This window comes from Hippoglossus stenolepis, chromosome 7 (assembly GCF_022539355.2).
Source record: "Hippoglossus stenolepis isolate QCI-W04-F060 chromosome 7, HSTE1.2, whole genome shotgun sequence".
NCBI lineage: Eukaryota > Metazoa > Chordata > Actinopteri > Pleuronectiformes > Pleuronectidae > Hippoglossus > Hippoglossus stenolepis.
In genome coordinates this window covers 8,592,733-8,615,215 of record NC_061489.1, presented here as the reverse complement: position 1 = coordinate 8,615,215, position 22,483 = coordinate 8,592,733, and the positions used below count along the sequence as shown (strand labels likewise).

General features: G+C 42.4%; 1 protein-coding gene across 1 annotated transcript in view; it reads left to right on the top strand.

Annotated features, from left to right (window-relative positions):
• The window catches only part of tenm1 (teneurin transmembrane protein 1), a 180,259-nt gene that overhangs the window by 94,061 nt on the left and 63,715 nt on the right, over nucleotides 1–22,483 (top strand). The window contains exons 8-17 of the mRNA XM_035162292.2: nucleotides 832–1,039; nucleotides 5,719–5,820; nucleotides 8,454–8,648; nucleotides 12,135–12,335; nucleotides 14,033–14,218; nucleotides 14,374–14,403; nucleotides 14,579–14,725; nucleotides 19,604–19,838; nucleotides 21,066–21,185; nucleotides 21,274–21,535. Coding sequence (XP_035018183.2) covers nucleotides 832–1,039; nucleotides 5,719–5,820; nucleotides 8,454–8,648; nucleotides 12,135–12,335; nucleotides 14,033–14,218; nucleotides 14,374–14,403; nucleotides 14,579–14,725; nucleotides 19,604–19,838; nucleotides 21,066–21,185; nucleotides 21,274–21,535 — 1,686 coding nt within the window. The remainder of the gene's footprint in view (nucleotides 1–831; nucleotides 1,040–5,718; nucleotides 5,821–8,453; nucleotides 8,649–12,134; nucleotides 12,336–14,032; nucleotides 14,219–14,373; nucleotides 14,404–14,578; nucleotides 14,726–19,603; nucleotides 19,839–21,065; nucleotides 21,186–21,273; nucleotides 21,536–22,483) is intronic.

The window sequence follows — 22,483 nt, the reverse complement described above, 5'->3', positions numbered from 1 at the left end:
TCCTGCTTCTACCAGATGTTGGTTGAGGTGCAAAATTCAGTTGGCAATTAAAAACAAGAGAAGATATTTTAGTTTTTTTCCCTATGGACGAAAGAAAAGTGTTGATGCACGTTGTTTTCACAAAGAAACTGATTTGTGATTTAGTCTGACTCCCATAAACAACACACACACACACACAAGCACGTTGTACCGAGTGTACGACACAGGATTGTGTCATGCGAGAAGCACATATAAAACACACACTGAGTCGTCTTCTTTTTAACATCACTACACCCCTGTGCTTGCCTGCATGAAGAGGTCTAATTAGCTGTTTTTGACACTAGTGTGACACACAGCCCTCAGGGGGAATAAGACTCAGCGAGTGCTTGCTAGTTCAAGGAGGTCTGAGGATGGAGAGGGAGGGAGAGACGAGGGTGGTGGGGAAAGTTAAAGAGGTTGAGAGAAAAGGAAAAAAAGCACAGAAAGGTTGAACCAGATCAAATAATAGTCTGATGTGTTTGAAAACCAGGGTGGTAAAGTCTGCCCATGCTATTAGCAGCACATGGAACTATCAAACCAACTGCCTCAGAGCAAGTCTGGTGGTGGACGGAGCTCACATGGTTGACGGTTTCCCTTCCATTCTTTGGCTTCATGTTTTGCAGACATCCACATCTAATATTATTCCACCCTCTTCTGGTATGCAGGCAGTGTTCCGATAGCATTCAATTGGCAGTTTCATAAAGTTTACCCAGCAACAGCCACACACCACTGCACAACGTTTGGCTTGCAAATTCTCCATCACATTTCTTCGTGTCTCACTGTTTTCTGATTGTGTCACTGAATTGTGTTCAGTTCGACTTTGTGAAACTGCTGGATGGGAAGGCGCTGCCCAGGTCGCTGACGGATCCCATCTCAACTGCCAAAGCTCCCAAAGGCCTGCTGCTGAGTGGCCTCCAAGAAACGGGCTTCATCGAGTACATGGACCCCGGCACCTGGCACCTCGCTCTGTACAACGATGGACGCAACCTGGAGCAAGTGGTGCTCCACAGCAGTCCCATAGGTGAGCATGATTAGTACATATTCTCAGAAAGTAGTCGCACTTCCTCCCAGCCATTTACACCCTGTCCACACGCAAACTGAGGGAAACAATGGCATCACAGCTTGGTTTGTTCATGCCCACTGTTGCTTCTCGTAATGAGCATCAGAAACAACAACAACAATGGAGGCTATATACCAGTATCTCCATGTTTGGTTGGCACTGCTAGGTTTGATTACAAATTAGCAGCTAAAATTAGCATCAGTACACCATATTAACGGTTTTTGCAGCTGTCTGCCTCGCCCAATATTACTTGGACCACAGTGTTCTTCTTCGACGGTATTTGACGGATTATTGATGTAGACTTTATCGCCACCTATTGGCCCAGCATGTTTGAGTATTTGTAGTCGTCTTTCTGTTCTCGTCTGGATGGAGATATTTTGTACAATGAAGGTCGAGTGGATGGAGATTGTTTAAAAATGGAGAGGAAATTATCCATTCAAATAATACCGGCAGTTACAGACAAGGCCTTAGAGCTAACATAAATTTCTGACCTTCTTTTATAGTTATACAAATGTAATATGTGTTCATTGCACTGTTTGTATCTCAGAATTCCTTCACTCTCTTGTGATTTCTACCTTTTAATCTGTTGATATGCTGAAAACATAAAGACGTGAAAAGTGCTGGTCGGGGGAAAGAAAAAGTGATTTGAAACTCATTGACATTTGAGGGGAACTTTTCCTCCTGTAAGAGTAAGCTTGGCATGGCAAGAGACAGGCGTTAGAAAGGGGAGGACAGCTCCTGTAGTAATGACAGGGCTTGCTAACTGGAGCTCATTGCTATGACACACACGGATGGCAGTGTAAATTGAAGGATGTGAATAATGCAAGAGTACGTGGCTGAATATAGACAAGTGGATAATTACCAGGGCAGGTTCTTCACTCCCACTTTGTCCAGTGGTCCTTAAGAGAATACTGTATTCAAATAATACAAAACAACGTTTGAGAATGTAGCACGGTAACATCCTGGGGGGGTTAGGGGTTTATGTAGCAGACAGGTAATATGGCAATTATGCAGAAAGTGATATATGATGATCAGGTATAGTGTTATGAGAAGCACTCTTGGGATTTTTTTCCCCAGTGACCTTTAATGTGCCTTCCATTATATAGGTTTTATGTTATTCAGTAAATGGTCAGGAATAGAGTTTTCTCAATGCTGATCATGTAGATTGTCATTGAAAGGCCTAGTTGTAAGCCAATATCAGTAAACCGCTCCCCAGTGCCAAAACATTGTACTGGAGACATCTTTTATCATCATATTGACAGGGTCCTTTATATGACGACTGACAGTATGCAGCTTAACACAGATTTTATTTCAGAGCTGTCAAACATTTGTGGACATGTCTGCTGTCTGTAAAAAGTCTGGAATATACCAGACCTATTTTCAGTCACATATTTGGAGATAAACAGGAAGCAGCCGCGTTCACAAAAAGTTGATTTTCCTTTTTTTTCTCATTTCCCTCCCTTCAATAATCAAAACAAATATACACACAACAGATGGCCCCGGAATAGCAGCGTTTAGTCTGTTAAGGTTTTCCAAATAATTAATGAAGTGATTTGGCATGAAAGAGGAAAATAATATTAATGGATTGATGTCAGAGTTCATTTCACTGCCCATTTACACCTCTAACGAGGGTTACAAACACACACGCCATCATTTTCGAGGCAGAAAATCCGAATCTATTGAGCTACAGTACAATAAATTCTAATAAGAGACACTGCTGTAGCCCCAGAGTGGAGCTTTATGAGGAGATGAGGGGCGAAATGAGATGATCTCTTTCGGGAAATTGAGCTTTTCCGCAGCAAATAGTAACTAGATACAAGAAAGAAATTGAGTATAAATAAGAGAATAGCAAAAGACCATTGTGAAAATATATAAATAAAATAAAGTCAGATCAATAACAGTATAGAGTAGAACAAGAAGCAAAATATGAGAACCTGAGGAGAATGAAAACAATACATTGACTGATGCTGATGCAACACAATATGTCTTTTTTTTACACAATCAGGCTGATATAAGTAAAACATGTGTGTTGAATGTGTACGCTGTCATTGACCACCACAGTAATGATCAGGGTGATAGAAGTAAAAAGACAAAAAGAAGCCATTCGTGGCAGAACACTCAAACACGATGTGTTTGGTCAGCTGGTAACTGACCTGTATCAGTCGGAAGACATTATGTTGTCCTGTCATCCGTTCACGCACAATCTCACACACACACACACTTGCGCACACACAAACACAGCATTCAGTCACATCTTCACTCACTGCTGCTGCTGAGAAGAACAGAACATTGTCAGCACAATGCTGATATATAGTACATACTTTAATATATGCTTATTTATATACAGTCATTTCTCAGTGATTGTCACTATCATGCATAACTGGGTCACATATACGCGTGGGGGGAAAAGAATAGCATCATTATATTCATTATATGGATTGAGATTGAATTTCCAATATTTTTTTCATTATGTTGCAAAGATAAAATATGAGGCAGATGTCGGTAAAACCCTTTTCCCCCCCTCCTCCATTGTTGTTGAGATTTACCTGTGATCTACAAAGGCTCCGGCTTAATGATTTCTGCCGTTTTGCCACCTTCACTCCAGTCTCATCTTCTTTTGATTCTCCTTCCTGTGTATCCAGGCACAGAGTGGTGCTTCCTCCAGTCCTATTAATTATGCATAAATGTTATACTTCAACTGTCATCACACGTCATGTTAAATATTATATGTTTCACCCAATGGCCAACAAAGCATGAGGAAAAAGGCTCATGCAGATATCTGGAACTTTTAACAAAATAGACGGAGGTAGCGACTGGATCCTTCTACTTAGCTGAGCAGCCATTTAATTTTTTTTCCTTCAGTTCATAAAGGCCAAGGGTCATAAAGCATGGCTGGAGGTTTACGGGCTCATAAAGTACAATTGGAATGCTTATTTGACCAATCAGATCACTTGGCTGGAAGCACCCATTTTATAATAGCATTTAACTGCAATAACTTATGGCATGAGTGATTTCTCACTGGAGAGGGTTTAGTCAGTGGAAAGAAGCAAGTGGGTGTCTCACAGATGCTCAGACTCATGTGCACAGACACACACACACACACACACACACACACACACACACACACACACTCAATATGCTGTAACAAATAAAGGCATGGCTCTGTGGCTCTTTATACATTACCTGTTAATTGCCTGGAGATTTTTAATAGTTGAGACATTGACCTGAAAGATATGGAGCTTATATCACTGTTACAGCCCCGTGAGCTTTCTGAAGGATCACTTATTTCCGCTGTATTAGTGGCAACTCTGTGACCTTGCAGATTAATTTTTGCTCATTGCATGTGTCAGGTGCCAGATACAATACCAGGGGTTTGTATATGTTTTTCAAGAGCAAGAAAGAGACACATGGAGGAAGGTTTGTGAGTTCTCCTGACTGTGTGTGGAAGAAAAGATGATTGCCACTCCGTCACTCCATCAGTGTGGCGATGACAGGTGATGGAGGTGAAAATGACTTTGGTTTCTGTAGCGATGTGCTGCTGTGGAGGATAACGCTACGCTTCCGGCTACTGGCAGGGCCTCTCTCATTAGCATGTGTCACATGTGCCTCAAGGCGGGTGTCACATAATAACTTTGTGTGCATGTTTGTGAATGTGAGTGTGTGCACGCGGGTGTGCACGGGCAATGCCTCTGAAGGATTTGTCATCCGTGGTCCCTGAACAGAGCGAGCCAGGGGACTGCAGTGGTTTGACTCTGGAGTCGATGCCTGTTCAGAGTAGCCGAGCAGGACAGCACAGGGTCAAATAAAGGATGACATCCCTGACACCCATTTTAATTACTCTATCTAGCTTAGATAGAGCTCGCCTGGCACAAGACAGCCAGCAGCCCAGTCCAGATCCCCAACTCTGCCAGCCTCTAGGTACTTACTGCACCAGAATCTTCCAACTCGAGCAGCGCTGACGGAGCTCAGCAGGTTTATATAATGCTCTAAAAGCACAAATGTGCGCCCCCTCTTTATCTGTCCTTGCCACACTGTCTGTACCCGCTGAATGAGATCAGACATGATGGACCTATCAATGGGCAAAAAGGAGACAGGTAAAAAGAAAGCAGCTAATTGAAGTCCGATGGAGGAATATGATGAAACAGTTATAGCCTGCAGAAGGATATGATGAAACAAACAGATTCAGATGAGACAAAGTGCTAGTGGGAACAAGCAATGCATTGATCTTCTCCATGCTGAGAATGTAGCTACTGTAGCGACACAGCATTGCCCATTCTCCACTAACTTGTGCACTCACAATGTCAGATTTTATGTTGTTCAATTTCGTTCCAAACTGTGCCCTTGTAAACAGTTTGTATATTAAGCCTTGATGTTTGTAAATTTGCACGCAGTGTGTTTCCAACCTGTAATGCAGTATAATGTGCTTAGTGCTACTGAGTGTAAGTGAGTGCTTGGCCATTCCCCAGAGAGTGATAGCAGCTGGATCAGACTAATCTAATACAGCCCCTGTGTCTGGGGAACCATCCATTGCTTATCAGATCCCTCATTCAATAACAGAGAGCTATGCCAGTTTATGTAGTTAAATGTGGAATATGTTCAAGTTTGTTTTTTCTCTGCCCTTTATTTCTGTGCTTATGCAGACTCAATGGACGGTTGCTCCACAGACTGTAATGGAAATGGAGAGTGTGTGGCTGGACACTGCCACTGCTTCGCTGGATTCTTGGGTCCTGACTGTGCCAAAGGTGAGAAATACTTGATGGATGTTAATTCAGATTTTTTTCTAACTTTCAACAAATTCCCCAAAAGTCAATTTTTTCGACCTCTGTCTACAACACTCTGCCCAAAGTCTCTCCAGCTGTTATTCTTTCTGAAAATAGTAAAAATCAAATTGAAAGTCTTTTTAATTTTCCAAAATAGCTGGCTACTGTTGTTTTAGCAAAAAATACTGAAGCCGGAGCAAAAGGTTAATTTGAAGGGGACTATTTCAGCAATGGATTAGTAAACATTCGGTGCACTAGCAGATATTAACTTAAATTGTCCTTGAGGCGTGTCTAGAACTTGGGTCTCGAACAGAGTGCACCTGTGGCAAGCTGAACTGATTGCATACAGTTTAGAAAGGTTATCCACAGTTCACACTGCATGTTAGGATAACAAACAACCGGTTAAATCCAAGGTTTAAAACCATTTCTAAAGCTCAGAGTCTTCCCAGGAGGACAATTGCCTCAATCTTTGAAAAATAGAGGGTGTGTGCAACCACCACCACTCCGAGAGTTGGCAGTCTGGCCAAACGAAGTAACTGAACATGAGAGGCCGCCGACATGTCACCAAGAACCCAACTTCCCTCTAACAGAGATTCAGAAGTCCTCTGCAGAGATGGGAGAACCTGTGGGCAATGATCTCAGCAGCTCTCCATCAATCAGGCCTTTATGGTAGAGTGGATACAGAAGCCACTTGAGTAAAAGGTACATACAAAGGCTGCTTGGAGTTCACCATCCAACATTTAAAGGACTTTGAGAGGACGAGGAGAAAGATTATCTGCTGTAATTTGACAGAAATTGACCTCTTTGCAAGATAACTCCAAACATTATGTCTGGTGTACACCAGACACTGATCATCACCTGCCACATACCATTACTATGGTGAAGCATTGCGGTGGTAGTGACATGTTATGGGAAGAATAAAAGCAACCAAATACAAAGAGGTATAGAAGCATAAAGCCAAGACAATGCTGGAGCATCTGTGGGACAAGTGTCTGACTGTCCTTGAGTAACCCGGCCTTAAACCCTGGAGAGTTTCTGTGGAGAGACGGTTAAGGCACTTGCAATCCAACCCGACAGTTTGAGAGGATCTGCCAGTGAGAATGGGATAAACTTCCCAAATCCAGGTGTTCAAAGCTTGTAGAGACTTACCCCAGAGGACTCAAAGCTGCAATTGCTGCCAGAGGAGCTTGTACAAAGTACTGAATTAAGGGTGTAGTATTTTTGTAGATAAAAGATTTTTGATTTTTAATACATGTTTCACTTTGTCATACTGAGTTACTAAGTGTATATTAATGAGCAAAAGTGGCCTTTTCCCATTTAAAATGTAATCTACGAAACAAAGTGTGCAAAAACTTCAGGGTTCAGAATACTATATATTCAACTCTGCTCTGCTCTGTGTTTCTCTTCGTCAGCAGAAGAAGCGTAAGCATCTTCAGTCTCTCTTTGATTTTGCGGACACTGTTTAACTTTAGACATTAAAATTCACCAGTGAAAAATGTGAAACCAGGGAGGTTTCACATTAAAAGCCTTCTAGTGGCTCAACGGGCACCCCCTATCATTTCTAGTAAACTTTTAATGTAAAAAATCTGCAGGAAGTTTTTGAGATAGCAACTTTAACAGAGCCTGAAAATTAGCAGAGTGGAAGAAACTGAAGTTAATGAGCTTTCCGTCTCTTTTCTCTATTGGTTTTACTCTGCCACTCTTCATCGTGCATGCTCTTTTCCTCTGCCTGTTTCTCATTCTCTCTCGCTCTCTCTTTCCTTTGTAATACGACTGTAGTTGCATCTGTCTCATTGTGTAAAAACAGGTGATGTGATATCACATCCTATGATTTATTTACGCTCATCATTTATTCATTCCTTCCTCTCATTTTTTTCCCCCTCATTTTCTTTCTTCATTTCCTTGGCACAGAGTGTTAGATTTAACAAAGGATCAAACAAACACATGCCCACACGCATGACTGCACCGGGCCTTCATTTTATATTATCCCAGCGAAAAAAGGCATTGGTTCTGGATCATCTTTCTGGTGCATTTGAAGTCTCAAGCTGCCACAGCTCCCCCCGGCTGCAATGGGGAGGGAGGGGGTGGGGGGTATAACTGTCAGGGCGTCATCAGACACTCATGGACTTTATTTTACCTGGCTGTCATTACATTAGCCACACAGCTCTCCATCTCTGCGTGGAGATAGCTCTGCTTTCCACCCTCATTCTATAAACCCCTAATGCTCTCTTTCCTAATCTTCAGTTTTCACGATTGTTTTCACGGCCTGTTCAGAGCGAATGAGGTGACATTGGGGGGATTTTCTACAATTCCTGGGTTGCCGTGGTAGCCAGGCTCAGGTGGTGCTTGAGTAAATTGAAACAGCGTGAGGGATAAGCTGGGGAGTGTGTATGTATGTCCGTGCATGTGTGCGTGAGAAAGAGAGAGAGAGAGAGGGAGACAGAGGCTGCTTGAGGATTTGCTGAATCCGCGCTGTAGCTGAGATAAGAGAGCGTAGCCCCACTCACAGTAGGTTACTGCAGTCTCCCGGCTAATATACTGCACCACTGTGTATGTGTGTTTGCATGTGTGTTCCACTGAGTGCGTGGGTGTAATCTATGTTTGTCCTGTTGCAGACTCGTGCCCCGTGTTGTGCAGCGGCAACGGCGTATATGAGAAAGGAAGGTGTGTCTGTCTCGCGGGGTGGAAGGGGGCAGAGTGTAATGTGGAGGAAGGTCAGTGTATCGACCCCACCTGCTCCAACCATGGCTCCTGCATCCAGGGAATCTGCATATGCAGTCCTGCCTACAAAGGGGCGAACTGTGAACAAGGTAAGACATTTTTCAGCAGAGGCACACACCTCTCACTGTCACATCTGCACACCAAAGACTACTCCATCTATACACATTTAATTGAAGCACTGATATGTTTTTGGTTATATTCAAGGCTGCGCTTATCAATCTTTTTGTATTGACATTTGACAATGGATCAAATTACACATTTGAAAGAGGTCCTTCGTGGTGATTGACCCTCAGAGAATTTTCATCCCAGTGTGCATATCCTGTCAGTTCCACAAAGCATTTCAAACAGTTCACATCAGTTTTGACACACTTGATTCCCTGGTTAAGTGGATTTTGAGTTATAGTATGTGTATGTATATTTTGCCTCATCGTTTTGGTTTTCTTACCAGCTCATCCACCCACTTTGCAGCTGTAGCAGGCAGCTGTTTTAAGCCCACTCGGCACCAAATGGCAGGCACATACAGTCAGAAACAATTGAACATAGTTGAACATACGATGGCTAAAGAGCCAGATAATCCACAGAACCAAAATACAATGGAAATTGGACTTAATTTCATCAAATTGGCAGAAACACAAGTCACTATGGGTACTGATGATGATACTGTGAGTGTTTTGTATAAATAAGCGTTGTTAGCCAGTGTTTCCCATCCATTACCTAGACCCTGCAACAGTCTCACAATAATCCATTCTTAACACTTCTCATAATAACTTCAAAGATCTCTGTTGCTTGTTTGCTCTTACAAGAGAAACAAAACAAAACATCCATAAAGTTTTTACCATTATCTCAAGGCAGTCAAAATTTGAAATAACGTTGGTAGATACCACCTTCGCTTTGCACGTTGCTGCGACAAGTAAACAGTTCTCAGCAGGCAATCCGACCTGACCTTACTGTGAATGATAGCCAGCTTCCACCATAAATCAATTGAATTATTTGGGAAACATTGTGTTAGAGTGTTGTAGTGTGTTCTGTTTGTTTAGTTGCCTCTCTAGTGGCCAGTGATCAATAAATGCAGTGTTAATTCTAAGTATTTTTAATAGAGCCTAATTAATGCAGTTTGCAACAATTGGATTCAAGCAAAACACATATGAGTGCCTGGACCTGGATTTTTCATGCCATTAGTTTTTTCAAAATTTGTTGATATATAGGACCTGTTCAAACCTGGTATTTACATTCGTCTTGAGTGATCTGATTTAAAGAGGTCAGCTCAGTTCACACTTAGAAAGAGTTTTGTTTTAGAATGCGTCTCCTCTGACCACTTCTGAAAGAATCTCACGTCCCCGCTCTATATGCAAATAAACACGTACATCATTGCTGTTTGCAAAGACAAAATGTGTTGTTGTTTCTAGCCAGTCTGACTATGACAGACGGCTCCATTATCAATGTATGTGTGTGTGAGAGAGAGAGAGAGAGAGGGGAGAGAGAGGGGAGAGGGGAGAGAGAAGAGAGAGAAGAGAGAGAAGAGAGAGAGAGAGAGAGAGAGAGAGAGAGAGAGAGAGAGAGAGAGAGAGAGAGATACATGGAGGGGCTGAGCAAATCAATGCAGAACTTTCAATTTAATGGGATAGCAGCAGATGCTCGTGGAGGATAAATGTCCATAAATCCACCTTGAAATTTTATTTAAAAAAACACATTCCTTACAACTTTAGATCTTACCTAAAAATCATTTCACATCAAATTTTGTGTGCGGTGGCAAAAGCTAAAGACTTGTTAAAGTACAGGCAAGGACCGCCAATAGCCAATACAGCATGTTTTTTCATGCTGCAAATTCCCCAAAACATAAACAAATGTGGGCTGCAAAAAACAGAGCACAGGCGGTGCGCAGCTAATTCACTGACTGCAGGGCAACATTATCCTTTCTGTGAACATCACCCAAAGCATTGTGGGAAGACTGGTTGCAAGAACTCAAAACACGTTCCATCCAGAGGGAAACAAGAAGAAAAAAATACAAAGGAATAACAATATCTATGAACTTTGCTCATTTAAATTTAAAATATCAGTAAATTTGGTGCCAGGATAAAGCAGAGCATGTTCAGTGTGGCTCTGTTAGGTCGCTCTCTGGAGAACACCTCTCTACTCAAATCATTGTGTGGTGTTAAAACATACAGACTGACAGAATGAAAATTCCAGTTCCATGGTTGAACTTTGTTTCTGAGTGACTTTCTTTGTCCAGCCTTGGCGGAGTAATGCCCTTCGAGTTTTGCATGTGAATACAGACAAAATCACATCACAGCTGTTATCTTTAACTCACGGTGATTTTGTCGTTTATAAAATCAGGATACTTGCAGTACAGGGCAGGAGCTCTGAAAGGGTTTAGAAGTGACTGCTGGTGACCATGGACAGTGTAGTTCATGACCATTCAGTTGCTGTTTTATACCTGTTGCCTGACAACACAAACAGAAAAGCATGTATTAAAATACTGCATATGTGAGCTCAGAGAGTGGGAGAGAAGTAAACACATAAAGGGCTGAAACTGGCTGACACTAGGCAGACTGCAAATGTGACGCAATGACATCATGAATATGCTAATTGGACTATTCTTCCTAAATCCCACATTGACCATTGTCAGTCATATACTAGGTCTGGTTTTCCATAACAGCTGTCCTATATGTAGACTGCATGGCCACTTGTATGACCTTTTGAAGCAACTTAACTATATTTCATGCTCATGAATAGTTTATTTGTTACATACAAGACATAAGTTATAAAATATAATAAAACTAAATATATGTTTTAATATAGTGAGTGCAAACTAGGCCAAATAATCTACAATAGTCCAGGGTTCTTATGACAACAGCGCAAATGATTTGTTGTCTTGATCAAATCATTTACTTGCAAGTGTCCATTGTAAACCCACCTAATAAATTAGTGAAAACAAACACAGCCATGTTGTTTAAACAGTTACGATGTTACACTTGAACGTAACCTGACGGGACAGCTGTCCTGAAGACCGGCCTGCTGTCGTCTCCAGTATCCAGGCCTGTAGGGACCAAGTCAGGTGTTTGACCTTGAGCGGCGGGGCGGAGCGGAGCTGAGCTGAGCCGAGCCCAACTACGCTGAGCTTTGGCTCGGTGCTCAGGGCTGTAATTACACACACCAACACAGTGTAGTGCAGACCACCATGAGGCCTGCACACACACACACACACACACACACACACACACACACACACACACACACACACACACACACACACACACACACACACAAATCAACCCATTTCACCCCTTATCAAAGCCTCAGTTCTAAGTGTCCTATGAAGTGTAATGTTGTGGAACAGATACAGGGATTGTAGCTAGGGTGGTTAACTCCTGGATGGGATGCAAAGAACACTGCTTTCATACTCGCTGAACTGATGATTATAATGAGACAGCACCCTCCCCAACCCCGCAACCCCACCCCGCAGCACCCGCACCCCACCCGTTCGCAGCTGCCCACCCCACCCTTGCGCTCCCTCCCCTCACCTTTGACTCACTCTTGCCTCTCCTCTCGTCCTCTCTCTCTTTCTCTCTGCACAGTGGACTGCATAGACCCTCAGTGTGGCGGGCACGGCGTGTGCGTGCGCGGCGAGTGCGTGTGCTCAGCGGGCTGGGCAGGAGTGAGCTGTGATGACCAGCTGCCAGCCTGTCAGGAGCAGTGTTCGGGACATGGCACCTATCTCCCCGAGTCAGACAGCTGCGCCTGCCAGCCCAACTGGACGGGACCGGACTGCTACACCGGTACGACCTGTGGATTACTGTTCAAAATCTGCAACTGCAACATCACTAGTGTGCCAGTGTTCTTGTTGCACACTTTGGTCTTGGCAGATACTGTTTCCTGGGGATTTGATAGACACGAGGGAGAAATATTGCATTCCCCTCATGCTGTTTGTAAATGACATTTCCCCTCGTGACTCTCTCCCCCACCCGTCTCACCCCACCAACTAGCACTCACTTTACTGTGCATTTATACTGTGACACACACACTTATGCACACACACTTTCCCTTCAGCTAAATAAAGAAAAAAAGTAAAGACAATTTTACAATTACAATTTTGTTGTAATGTTCCTCTCAGGAACATTCAGCTTGGTTGTTACCTGTGCGCTAAATATGAATTAGTGTGTGGTTGTTAAATACAGTTTTAAAACTCCTCATGTTTGTCCTTAGTAAAATTATCCTTTTATAAAAGAGAGCAATTCTACACAGATTTTTAGAGAAAACACTGAGCTAGTCATTGTAGAAGACAAGTAAAGCATGCACACTGTAGTGTCTAAATTATAAAGTGCAGGACTCTGCAGCCCACAGTGAGAAAAGTGTCCTTGTCCTTGCAGTGTAAGCTGACAGGGGGGAAAATAGCCATTGTAAAACTGACTTTCTCTGTTCCCACCTCCCTAACTCAGTTCTGGCTTTTGGAACGGATCTGCTTTTCTATGCACACTGATGATTTGAAGGTGGTTGGCATTAGCTCCCACTCTCAGGTGTATATGCATGCCATATTATAGTGATATATCCCATGATAATGATAGACCGTGGCTGAATATCTGAGATATGCTCTCTCTACCTGCCGGGCTTTTAATCAAAAGGACCCAGCAATTCTACATCCTGGTCTTGTTGAAGCATAGCTAAGCTAATGTAATTCTAATGGAGAGCTGAAAACTCTCCAACTTTAATCCACTTTTTCCTCCCTCTCCATGCTATGTATATTTAAATTGAAATAACTTTTTACTGCAGCTGGATAAGTAGTCTTTGTGTGCCTCCAGCACTTTGCTCTCTTTACTGATGGATGAGGCTTTGCTTCTGCAGAGAGAGAGAGAGAGAGAGAGAGAGAGAGAGAGAGAGAGAGAGAGAGAGAGAGCGAGAGAGAGAGAGAGATGGTGAAGGGTTTACAGAAAAAATAGACCAAAAAGAAGCCTTTTAAAGGGATCTTGCAAGTGAAACGGAGGGAAAGAGATACAGAGAAGAGAGATCTGAGAGAGACAAAGATGGAGAGATGAAGAGAAGGAGGGTTATTAACATACTCGCCAAATCTGATCAAAATGTCAGAAAAGAATAATCGAGCTGAATTGGAGTCCCTGTAGTTTAAATATGCAGTGCAAATACGAATCATTTGGCTGTTATTATGAGTCTATTCACTCTTCTCCTCCTTCAGGGAGCTCAGCTATTAGAGGTGGGAAGATTGCGTATTGTGAGAAAGTGCAAGTCTCTGAGGTTATCCTCTTCTATCACTTGTCTTTTTCTCTCACCTAAACCCAATGGCTCACCCCCAGATCTGAATTTGAAACCTCTCTCCCTCCCTCCATGTCCCCTGTGCCTCTTTTTTACATTTTCTTTTCTTTTCGCTCAATGCCTCCATCTGTTCCCCTCCCTCTCATTCTCTCTTCCTCTCACACTTTCCGCGCTCCTTTCTCACGTATATACCCACCCACCTGTTCGACAGAGTTGTGCCCGGTGCCGTGTGGCAGCCATGGTGTTTGTTCGGAGGGCCGGTGCCAGTGTGAGGAGGGCTGGGTTGGCGCCGCGTGCGACCAGAGAGCGTGCCACCCTCGCTGCGAAGAACACGGCCAGTGCCACGACGGGACCTGCATCTGCCAGCCTGGCTGGGAGGGAGAACACTGTAACATTGGTGAGTTGTCTGTTGATTCTTGTGGGGGTGTTTAATTATTCCTTGTGATATTTTGATTACTATGATTCATGGGATGAAAAAGATTTGTCTGTTGTGAATAACTTTCCTTTACAACTTCTTTTTCTCACTCAACTCTCACCGTGCTCCACCCGTAGTTACTCATGATTTGGATGTAGTGGTGAAAGGTAATTTATCTTTATTTAGGATTTAAATTTCAAATTGTGCTTGCTCCAACATGCTCATGCTAAAAAGTGTGTGTTTTTGTTTGTGTGTGTGTGTGTGTGTGTGTGTGTGTGTGTGTGTGTGTGTGTGTGTTTGTGTCTGTGTGTGCACTTTTGGATTTGGGACACACCTTGTCAGACGGCTGTCCAGGGTTGTGCAGCGGGCATGGGCGCTGTACCCTGGAGCAGAGCGGCTGGCGTTGCGTCTGCCAGGCTGGATGGAGTGGGCCTGGATGCAGCGTTGTCATGGAAACTGACTGCAGTGATGGAACAGACAACGACGGAGGTGACATTGTAGCATCATCTATCATTTTCTACCTCTTTTTCTCTTTTCTTACCTCTTTCACTTCTGTCTCTCTGGCAGATAGTCCATTCCTTTCAGTTACTTCTCCTCCTGTTCCTCCTGCCAAAAAACTCTGCCTCGTTCTTCCTCCCCCTCATTCCTCTGTGTCCCACTCCTGTAGAGTCCGGCTAGTCATTATTTTACTGAATATGTATTAGTGTGTGTGTGCATGCGTGCGTGTGTGTACGTGCAAGTGTCTATGTCACTTTTTCCTCTTGTCACAGCTAAATGTCTAATATGCATACCACCTGCTAGGATAAAAGGCACTCAGAGAAATTTTCAAAAGTTTAAGCACAGCAAACGGCACTGCTTCTTTGGTTATGAGGTGTGTGGTGACAGATGAGCGGTACAGTGCGTGTCACTCAGCCTCGTTGCTGTGTCTTCTATCCTCGTGTGCAGAGACAAGAAAGGAACGTTTTCTGCAGGAACAGGGGCTCTGCTCATTACAATCATCTCTTCACTCTTTCACTTACATCTTCAGCTCTTCTCCAATACATAACACATATGTTGCAATATTACATTACTTTCAACTGTGCCAATTTACTTCGAAAGTCCATCAAACACCCATTATGGGCATGCCTGTGAAGCCGGTGCCGTAATCCATCATTGGAAACAAGATAGTGTCGTTATTGTTTGGGGGAAAGTTTTCTTGTCTGCACTGCGTTTCCCCTGAAAGCTCCTGCTGAAGTTCCACATGGTCCATTAATGTTCACGAATATCTCCATGCACTTTCTATACTAGTAGGGGCCAGTATGAAATGAAGGGGACTCTACACAAACACACACACACACAGCTATGTCACTGTTTAACAGTTGAGCATGGGATGTTTGCAAGTGTGTGTGCAGCAACTGTTCTAATCACGTTACAGAAAAACAAGCACCAAGATAGACCCACCATCTTACTTAAATGGAGCGATGCTTGCGAGCCAGCTCAGGCAGTCAACTCGAGCAGCGCTGCTCTATTCATGTGACATGCCTCACTCCCTGCAGTCCTCTAACATACACGCACTCCAAAATTGGAGCTCTATTTAAGCTGCAAAGATTTCCCATCTCTCCCTTTGCTTATCAATGCCTCTGCTGCCCCGGTATGCTCCGCCAGGGGTTAAATGTATTTGCTCATCACTCCCCATTATATCAATATAATCACATATGAAGTGATTAAGAAACTATGTTCTGCTGCTGCGATAAACATTTCAGACGTGAGTTGTCTTTACTGAACTGACAGAGCTACATCACAAGACTTCACTTGAACAAAGTGAATGTTTCCAAATGTCCATGGCTAAGTGATTTTGACATGCTAAGCTAAATGTTGCCAGCTAATCCTGTTAGGTTACTCATTAACCCTAGTGCACAGCCTATTCCACTCACTGCCATAATAAGTGCACATTTCATATGAATTACTCACGTCACAGATTTAATTAAACAGAAGGAAGTGCACCAAGTTACTGACATCTCTGGTGAATTGTACCAAACATTGTGCAAGCATTGCACTTCTCTGAGGTTGGCTCCCCCATGTCATCAGGATGTGAATAAAACTGTTTCAATTTGTGCATGTTTGTGCACAGAAGATAAAATATGTTGCTTGTACCAGTTTTAAGGGAAGTGAAACACAACACTTTTAAGCATGGGCCTATTATACCAGCACCCTATTGACGCCAGAATGACTCCAAAAGTGGTCTTATTTGTCTTTACATTGTTTGCCCCAGTTTGTGTTGTTTCCGCCGAAATCTCAGCAAGTTAACACGAGAGGAGTCGAACATGAACAACCTGTCTATAACAATTCTAACAGCGTTTTTAAAGTTTTCCTCCACTGACACACAAAATGTAATTTGTGTACTCCTGGAAGCTCAACCAACAGCACCGCTGCTAAAAAAACGTCCTAAGGGAAACATATGGTGCATGTGTCGTTCCACAACAGTGCAGGAAGTCTCTCAAAACGTGAATTACAGACCCTTCCTCTGGATTATAACCTCAGAGCCATGTCGTAAAAAATGTCTTGTGGACTATAAAATAGTGGCTGAGGAAAGGGACTGTCTGAGTCATAGCGGGACCGTAGCCGGCCAACATTGTAGGCACCAATGATTTCTGTATTGAATCAATGGATTACTTTCTCTTTCATTGTTCTGATTTTATTCTGTTGCTAATTTGTCTTTCATCTTTGGCGTTTAGAATGATTATAATGAATGTTATGAATAATATTAACAGTTAAAGCAATATGACACTTTGAGTGTAATACATTTGCACAATGTATATGAGTCTTTGTTACTATTAGTGTCACACCTTAAACAAATTAAACTGTCTCTCATTTTCCACATTTATTCACATTTTCCCAACACAGTTTACTGGTCAAAGCCTGTAAGAACAGTTGTATACTCTCAGTTGCTTTTAATCTCAATATATTCATTGTTATTTTCAAATAACATCCAATAAAAGTAAAAGTAATATCAATGGTACAACAATAATATAAATAATATAAAGCAGAACAATTCAATATTTAAAAAGAGTCATATTTGAAGACAGCTATAGGGAAAAACGTACATTTACATCTCTACAAGCACATTCATCACATGACTTTAATCTTCATTTCCATTAATAATTTTAAATGACCATAAGTTTGTTCAAACATCAATTTTTTACATTAAATAAAATAAAAAGGACAGTTCCTTAATCAGGGTGACTCAGGATGCAGAGCTCGTCGCCCCTATGCAGAGAGTCGGTGGTTCCATTCCATTTGGTAAAGTGTCCTTGGGCAAGACGCTGAACCCTCAATTGCCTCTGACAGCTGTTCAGGCAGTGTGTGAGGGATGTGTGATGGAGAAAATGCTGCACTTTGGTGCACTGGATGTGTGAGTGAATGGATGAATGGCAAAAAGTATATTGTAAAGCACTTTGAGAGGTCATCAGGACTAGCAATGCTTCTATATAAATACAATTTACCATTTACCATTTAATCCAATTAATCCAATTAATGAACTCCTCCAAAACACTACAACTGAAAGCAGGCAGTACAAACTGTAGCTGTGTAATTTAAAGTATCCATAATTGCTTTATTGCTGAGAGATGGATGGGAATATTGATACTATTCCAATCAGTATGAGATGCATTAACAGCATGGAGTCCTGTCACCACTGTTCTGTTGAAGGCACTGCGCATGTAAATCCTCAAATTGTTGTTTTTGAAAAAAGCTGTAGAGTTGCTGCAGTTTTTTTTACCTTTGGACAAAGCTGAACTGTGTCTTTTTGCTAAGCTAAGGTACCTGGCTGCTGGCTGTAGCCTTTATCCCGAATGGAGAGATATGAGAGATCTATACATTTTTCTCATCTAACTCTGGGCAAGAGAGCAAAGAATCGTATTTTTCAAAATGTCAAATTATTCCCTGAGAAAGCATTGAAGGTGTAACAGAAAGGTGCTGTTGAGTTTTATTGTAGTACTTCCGTTTTTGGAGGTAAAGATATCTGTGCTGCTTTTGATATGGCCACGTCCCATGAGTCATCCACTATTGAAATGCTGGACTAGCCCTTTCTTCCTCTCCGTATGAATAGGTTGAGGTAGAGGTTGTAGCGGTCGAGGTGGTAACTGGATGGATGGAGGAACGGGCATAATATATAACATGTAAAAAGGAAAGGGAAAGTATATACATACTTTATGGCATAACGGTATGTGGTATTGTAATGCAGTATGAATATTGATGAACTTCCCCATGTGTTTGTACTGTAGGTAACAAATGGTGTAGTTTAGGTGTGATTATGCTACAGAGCAACTCAGGAACAAAGCCTCATGGAGACCGTTTACACTCCTCTTATCTTTCTATCCTTCCACCTCTGTGCACAGATTCTCAAAAACCATCATTTTCTACCACACAATTCAGCCTCATCCTCCTTAATTGGCAGATAGAATGTAGGCTCTCATAGCCTTCTCTCGGAGCAATCTTTTTGTCTCTGAAGATAGACAGAGATGGAAAGATGCTATCACAAATAATCAGAGAATAAAGAGGAACTTTGAAGAGAGAGTTTCAATTATTCCGCCTGGATGGGAGAGAGGAGCGCGTGTATTGTTCTTCCTTTCGGGAAAAAAAACCTGCATTCATTCTGCACACTAGGCAGTGAAATTACATGCACATTCATATTTATATGAATTCAAAATCGACATATCCACTGTGCTTCTCTGTATGTAATCTTTAACAGCCATGTGTGCCTAATAAGCTACATAATGTGTTTTCGTTTACTGAAATGATATTATAAATTCAAGTACTTCTAAGTTGAAGTAGGAAATCTTATGGAAATCAACCATTGTACCATTCTTCCTCTGCAGGTTATAATAGAATATTGTTGGCCTTTAGTTCTCTGCACTGTGGTCAGATGCATTTAAATGTCAGCAGTGTTTCCTGCCTTTTCAGAAACAGGCTTGAAATAGGAAACACAAATGCCAGCCTGCATGGCTCCTTTTACCTTTTGCCGCTTTGGTTGTGTATCCATGACTCATTGTTTACACTGGACTTTTATGGATTGCATTCAAATATTGCCAGTAATTCAAGACTGATTTATGGCAATAGAAGCTATGATTGTACACTGATAGACCCTAATGAATCTCATTTGATTGATACCCGTGATAATGATGATACATGTGCAGTTCATTGGTGTAGATAAGATCACTATAGTAGAGTTTTTCGTCTGCCAGCAGCACAGCTGAAGTTAATGTCTTGCCTTTATTAACTTAATTCAAGCTTTCCATAAACAATTCATCATATGGTATTGTGTCTAAATGTGTATTTTGTTTTATTTGGTTTCATTTTGTGCTTTTTTTATCTCCTTCTCCATTTCAGATGGCCTGGTGGACTGCGTAGACCCCGATTGCTGCGAGCAGCTGAGCTGTGGCTCTGACCCCCTGTGTCACGGCTCCGCCGACCCCTTGGCCCTGTTGCAGCAGAGCCCGCTGACTCCCGTGACACCCCCATCACCCACCAGCACACACACACACAGCTTCTACCGCCACATACGCTTCCTCCTTGGCAAGGCAGCTACACACACTCTCCCTGGAGACGTGCCCTTTGATACCAGGTATGCGTATTGTCTACCTTTGGTGTATGTCTGAATACCTTCATGTATTTGTTGTGTGTGTCTGTATCCTTGAGTTGTCCTCAGTTGTGCCACTGCACTGTGTGTTTAAGTAGTGGATAATTAGGAAAATGCATCTTTATTAATGCGTTTAGTCATTTATCGCCTGTTCGTTCCTTAATGAGAGTGTGTTTTCGTGTGAATGGGGCTTTCTCCGTGTTCACATGCCTTTTCCCACATCTTAGTGATCTGTGTTTCCCTGGAGATCAGCAGTCACACAGCACTGTATTCTGGTCCAGTATCAGTGTCAGGCTGAAGCTGTAGGCTACAACCGAGTACTTGTTTGTTACATATTAATGCTTAATGTGTCATTCAGTTATACCAGTCGTAAAGGTGTCACCATAAATTTTTCATTGGCCTCTCACTGCCTTCTTAACAGGAAATACATCTTGCAGGCACGATGATGACCTAGAAAGTTCAGTTGGGAAAACAAGAACTGATGCCTTAGTGAAAAAAATGACAAAGTGCATTTTTTTTCTCCCTGGTTCACTTGTGGAATAAACAAATAAATTAATTATGTGGCTGGGTTTTTTTAGAGGGGGAAAATCGATTGCAGCTTTCAGGATAGGAGTAACAAACGGGCAAACGCAGCCACCTGGAGAAACCTCACTATCCTTCATTTATCCCTCCTCTGGAGTAACAGAGCCTCCATCAGTGAGTGTGTGTGCGCACTTGTCTAAATCTCTCTTTATTTGGCCAGCTCAGCTATTCCAGCTTTAGTAAGGAATTTCACACTATATGTGCAAAATCGAGATGAATATTTCAAAATAGCAAAGATGTGACTGATAGTTTAAGGGCTATGTAAAAAAACAACAGCCCTTTTTGCTGCAGGTACCACTCTCACTGTAATATAAACATGTTGTGGAAGTTTTGTTTTTAACATGACAGGCTGTTGAAAGGTTTTACTGTGGGTGAAGCTATATTTATGGTCCTTGTATCCTAGCAATCTCTGGCATATTTTTCTGTGCTAAGGAAAGGAATTGTACCGAGCAGAATAAATGCAGTTGCTTTTTCTTCATGCACAAGGTTGTTTGCCGAACACATCACAATATTCCTTTCTCTTCAAACAATGATTATGTTCTCCATCATTCTAAAGCTGTCATCCCGTCCTCTCTGTGCTGCTTTGCTTCCTCTCATGCCCTCTCGTTCTTTCTCTCTGTGTTTTGCCAGTCGGGTAGCAGTGATCCGAGGTAGCATCGTGTTGCAGGATGGCTCTCCTCTGGTTGGTGTCAACATCACCTTCCCTCAGCATCCAGAGTATGGTTACACTATTAGTCGACAGGACGGAAGGTACAGACACAAACACAAAACACACATTTGTCTGTTTTTCTTGTCCTTCTCCAGTCTTACTCTCTTTTATTCTCACTTTACTTTATAGTTTCGACTTGGTCACCTTGGGCGCAATGTCTTTGACGCTGATGTTCCAGCGTCCACCCTTCCTCCCACAAACACGTACAATCTGGACGCCAAACAACAACTTTCTTGTACTGGATCAGGTGACCATGTCCAGGGAGGAAGCTCAAACTCCTAAGTGTGACATCAGGAGTGTTTTGAGTCCCTACCCACTGGTCCTGCCCTACCCTCTTCCCAGATACACCAGAGCATGTGCAGAGAAGGGACCAGCAGTACCTGAGCTACAGGTACTGTTCTCTTTGTTCAACTTAATACGGCTCTGCTGGACACTTCAGATTTAATCTTCCACAAGAGAGGGGTGAAAACACTTCACCAGCTTGTTATTCTAAGTAATTTGTAATTACTTGCCTTGTAGGTGATATTTTTCTTCTTTCTTTTCACCCTCCCCCGTTGTTCATTGTATTCTTCATGCAAAAACACAGGGGTTTCCAATATATTCATTTCATCTGCAACGAAAAAAGCAAACGCCACAAGACCGGCAGTTCACGTTAACCTGCAATCTGTACAGACAATCATATGCAAAAAAACCCACCTCCCATTATGTTTATCGCACCTTTAGGTAACATGACGTCTCTGTTTGTAAGGAAATTCTAAACAGTATATCTATGGGTTTTAGACTGTTAGACCAAAACATAACCCTGGATGCCACTTAAAGGAGGATTTCATGAACATTCTATCTATTTAAAGCTACAATATACAACTTCTGCAACTCATGAGCTAGCATGAAACATCGCGACATCTTACAGCGGCTAACCCTTGCTTGAAGACTTGGCGCGAGACAAGCAGTAGACCAGAAACATGCTCACAAATGACCGGTCAGGAGGGAGCTCTCACCTCCGCCTTTGGCCTCCTCTCATTTCGGTTAGAAGAGCGAGGTTTGCCCAAAAGCTTTAGCAAGGAATATCTCTGCCAGGCTGTTAAAGTCTGGGTCATAGAAGCCTTTGACAGCACCTCCACATGAGGATACGTTTTGGAGCATAGCAACTGAAAAGTATTGATTGAAAGATTGACCATCGAAATTATTATTATTCGCAATTTGTCGTAAACCAAAGTGCTGGGCAACTAAAAGCCTGAATATGGCTAAGAACATGTATGAACTGTAACAACACACACTTTAATGTGTACACATGTCAGTCAGTAAGAGTGATGGTCAGACTCCATTTGTAACAGCTCAG